Below are 4492 nucleotides of genomic sequence, written 5' to 3' on the forward strand. Positions count from 1 at the left end.
CCGCGGGCGCCGCGCCACCCCCAGGCACGCGGCCCTGCACCGCGCCGGCGGGAACAGCCGAGACCAGAGCGCTTGCTCGCTTTTTTTTTTGTTTTTTTTAATGTATCACAATGAGCAGGAAACATACGTGATGAAATATTTCCAAAGGAGTATATTCAATTACCATCTACAGTCAACTCAACTATGACAACAAAGTCTTTTGTGACAAATCTTTTTTTTTTTGTTTTTTTTTTGTTTTGAAAGTTCCATGTGGTTTCTGTTTCTGTTTGTCTCCATGTATTTTGGTACAGTTCGAGATCAGCATTGTTACAGTAACAAAAAAAGCTAACAAGACTACATTATAGAAAAACACCAAGAACATCATTTTTGGTTTCACTTGCTCTATTTTTTTGTACATTGCAAAGGCTGTTCATATCCCTCTTCACCTCATTTACGCTTTCTGTTCTACCCAGACTTGCCCCCCAGAAAATAAAAACAAAAAAAATAGTCAAAGCTTTGTGTTTCACAGTGGGCAGTATCTCAGCGCCAACAAACCAACCAACCGACCAACCCAATTTCTGCTTCTATTTAAAAGTTTAAAATTTTTTCCGTAAAGCAAAATATATTTGCACAGACACTGCGGGCTCAGCTGGCCCCAGCGCCTCGGGCTCTGCTTTATTCTCAGGTGTATGAAACTTTGGCCATCTTCACCACTTATAAAAGGCTCATATTAAAAATAAACCAGAAACCTGCTCAAGGCTAAGTCGGAAACCTTTCCCTGGTGCCGCGGGGAGGGCAAGAGCCCGGTGGAGGCAGCTGCTGCCCGCGTCTGGGCCGTGCAGCAGGACCGGGGCTGGGGGAGCTGGTAGCCAAGGAGGTGGCCACCACCCCGGGCTGAGTGCAAGGCCTGGAGGGAGCAGCTGGCCCCACAGCCATGGAGGTGCTGTCCCCGAGCCCAGCACACGGCCCGGTGGGAGCAGCTGACCCCAAAGCCATGAAGGAGCCATACGCAAGGCCACGGAGGTGCCGTCCCAGGCCCGAGCGCAGCCCACGGAAGTGGCTGACCCCAAAGCCAAGCACAGGGCCACAGAGGTGGCCATTCCCAAGGCATGGAGGTGACTGTCCCCAAGGCCATGGTGGTGCCATCTCCAAGGCCATGGAGGTGCCATCCCCAAGGTCATGGAAGTCGCTGTCCCCAAGGCCAAGGAAGTGGTCATCCCCAAGGCCACGGAAGTGGCCGTCCCCACGGCCAAGCGTGGGGCTCAGCGGGAGCAGCCATCCCCATGGCCGCGGAGGCAGCCCATGGGGGTGGCCGTGCCTTGGGTGTCCCCGTGCAGCCCTCCTGCCCACTAGGCCGTGGTCCTTGGGCCTCCCCGCGCGTCTCCGCCGCGGCCAGCGCGGGGCCAGGAGCCACGAGCCCGGAAGCAGCCTTTCTGCGCCGCTGCTGCGCCGCGCCGGAGGGAGGCATCCCGCACTGACGGTCTCTAGAAACGTTTAGAAAAAATACAAGGAAATGAATTTATAAAACATTTTAGTGGGTGGGAAGGAGGAAGGGGAAGGAGGAGAGAGAAATTGCACTATGACCAAGCAATATCATAAAAAAAGCAAAAACAAAAGGATTTCAAAAAGAGACCTTGCAGAATTTGACAGATAAAGCTAGTGTTAAATTGTTAAATTGTATCACATAGAGAATCAAAAACAAAACAAACAAAAATATTTCTATATGATACAGACAGAGTAACATACAACAGTTAAATGGCAAAAAATATATATATATATATTTCATAGAATTACAAACAAGATAAAATAATGGAAAACAAAAACTGTACAACTTTAGAATTTAAAAAATGTTCATCTCAAACACGGGGAGAAATACAAGAATTTTTGTTAAAAGAAACAGTTTGTTAAAACAGCGAACGTTCTGTGTACTTGTTTTTGTTTTTGACACCTTATGCTACAACTGGATACTGGTAGGAATATTAGATGGTACTCTCTTCAGTATTGTCTACTTAAAAAACAATTAAAAAAGGAATTTGCACTGTGCATTAGCCTAGTTAGAAATATGTACAACAGTTCAGGATCTAGTCTTTCATTAAACTAAAACCAAAAATTCATAAAAATAAAGAGTCCCGCTAAAAAATGAAATCCGTTTTTCGTTATCTTGGAATGCTCCAGTCTCTTGCAGAGTCGATGAGCGGCTTCAGCACTGGGAAAAGAAGCCAAGGGTGAACCATGAACCTGCATTCACAGTCTTCGACGTTCCCTTTCGAAACATGAGGAGGATGAGGATGACGGGGAAGAAGAACTTCACACTTTTGGGGGCAGAGGAGGGGTAGGGGGAGGAGATTGTTTCTGTTGACGTTTGGCTACGGAAGAGAAACAGCAAGCGTCTACCGGTCTCCAAGATCTACGTTTTAGCAGCACAGTTTTCCTTTCAAAGTCCGGACCGTAGAAGGCGGGTGTGTGCGTGCGTGCGTGCGTGCGTGTGTGCATATGTAGGTGTCTCTTCCACGAACAGGAATACAGAGATCAACATGAACACAAGTGCCTCACATACAGTTTCCTCTCGGCTTTCTGTACATTGCTATCGGACTCTTTTCGGGCTGCACCTCTGGGTCACTCACCACTCAGACTGCCTAACACAAGGACAAAACTTTGAGATAGAAACTTGTCTTTTGGTATGTGGAATTTTCGTTAAGAGTTGTCTCTCTGCTTGCAGAAGAAGCACAGATAACAACCTGGGTACTTTTTTTATTCTTTTCTTTATTTAAACTTAGACTTGTTTGTTTAAATCAGAAACAAATTCTCAAGTAAAAAGAATCCTTTTTGCTCATTCTGCACCAGTGGTGAAAGGGTATGTCTTTGGATTTTATTTAAAGCATGAATTTTCTTTAGAGAAAAAAAAAAGTAACAAAAACTTTTTTTTTAAAAAAGAAGGAACAGAGTGCAGCCTAATTACACAAACAGAAACAAATGCTTATAGTTTAAGAACAGAGTCTTTGAAGCATTTACAAAATGAGGAAAAGAAGAGGAAAAAAAAGGAAAAATGGAAAATAAGAAAGAGATAAGTGCACAAGGGTAACAGACATAGGTAAATCGTATGTATATGCCTTAAAAAGTTTCAAACCCCCAACAAAAAATATTCTGCAAGGGATCCTACTGACCCCCAAAACCCTTTGAACTTCTTTCTTTAGTTTTTATAAAATAATTATGCAACCACCCTCTAAGAAATGAAGGTAGCAACCATAAGTGGAAGATTACAGGATGGGGAAAATGGGGAATAAAGGTACAAAGGGGAGAAAAGCTTAGGCGAGTCAATGGATTGCAATCTATCTGGCTAGGAATGAACAAGACAACATCAAATGAGAAGCCGTCAGCTGGACCATACAAAAGCTAAATGTACACAAAAGGGTTTTTTCTTTTAAATCTACCATACTGCTTCAGTTCATTTCCAATGCAACAATCTACTCAACACCAAAAATGGTCATATCTATCATAAATACAGAAAGTCAGTTGTTTTAAAACTTATTTTTTTTAAGCTCCGAGTCCTCAACACTCTTTGTGTGTGTTTTTTTTCTGAAAAGTGGGAGTGCTTAACTTTTCCCCTTGAAATTGGCTTCAGCAGAAAAGCTACCCTTAAAATCCCCAAAAAGCTAAAGCAGTTCACATTGTTTTTCTCTTGAATACTTTCTGCCCATTTTAAATTAACAAAAAAAAAAAATCCTTTTCTGGAACAAAAACAAAAACAAAACAAAAAACCCCAAAACAAACAAAGGAAATTATATATATATATATATAAAACAATGATTCTGAAAACAGAACAAAGTGTGAGCGATTGACCTGAGAATAAAAAGACATTACATTTCTTTTTTTTCTTTTAGCAAGCCATTGGTATCTGAATGCTAAGATAGCAAGAAATTTAAAACTGTAACAAGGTGGGCTGCTTTCCCATACAGTGCATGCCGGCCTCTGCTGTGCTATCGACGTGGGGCGTTATTGAAAAGGGGCAATATACAAGGGGTTTAAGCTCCAAAGACATTAAGGAGGCAGTATGGACTTTTGTCTCCCAGACCAACAGTACCTTCAAAAGGACAAATGTAACAGTTTTTTTTTAATTTTTATTTTATTAAAAGAAAAAAAAATGTAAAACCCACCGGCATTGTTATATGGGAAAACAACCCACGCTTTTTCTTTTTTCTTTTTCTTTTTTTGGTTAGAAGCTTTGGAATTGCAGTTAGTCTATTTTTGAAATTGGTTTGTTATTAATTTTTTTATTTAAATTCATTTTTTTTATTGTTCATCTTCAAAGCTTACAATCTGAAGGTGTCCATTCCTACGCTAGTTAGACCACTGTCCTTAGGGCAGCCGGGGTCCTGGGGCCCCTCCACCGGGCTCGCCGGTCCATCTGACTTTTGGCTAACATCCGTGTCAGACTCCTCCGAATAGTCGTCTGTTGGCATCGAGGGCTGAACCCCTGAGGTGCTGCATGAACTTGAGGTAACCGTTGAAGATG

General features: G+C 42.6%; 1 protein-coding gene across 1 annotated transcript in view; it reads right to left on the reverse strand.

Annotated features, from left to right (window-relative positions):
• Window positions 1-135: 135 nt before the first annotated feature.
• ZFHX3 (zinc finger homeobox 3) overlaps window positions 136-4492 on the reverse strand; it is a 196080-nt gene continuing 191723 nt past the window's right edge. The window contains exon 11 of the mRNA XM_085305745.1: window positions 136-4492. This exon is cut by the window's right edge and continues 149 nt beyond it. Within this exon, the coding sequence (XP_085161871.1) occupies window positions 4290-4492 (203 nt within the window). The 3' untranslated portion in view covers window positions 136-4289.

The sequence above is a fragment of the Rhea americana genome, unplaced genomic scaffold (genome assembly GCF_003343005.1).
Source record: "Rhea americana isolate MKP2758 unplaced genomic scaffold, rheAme1 scaffold_226, whole genome shotgun sequence".
NCBI lineage: Eukaryota > Metazoa > Chordata > Aves > Rheiformes > Rheidae > Rhea > Rhea americana.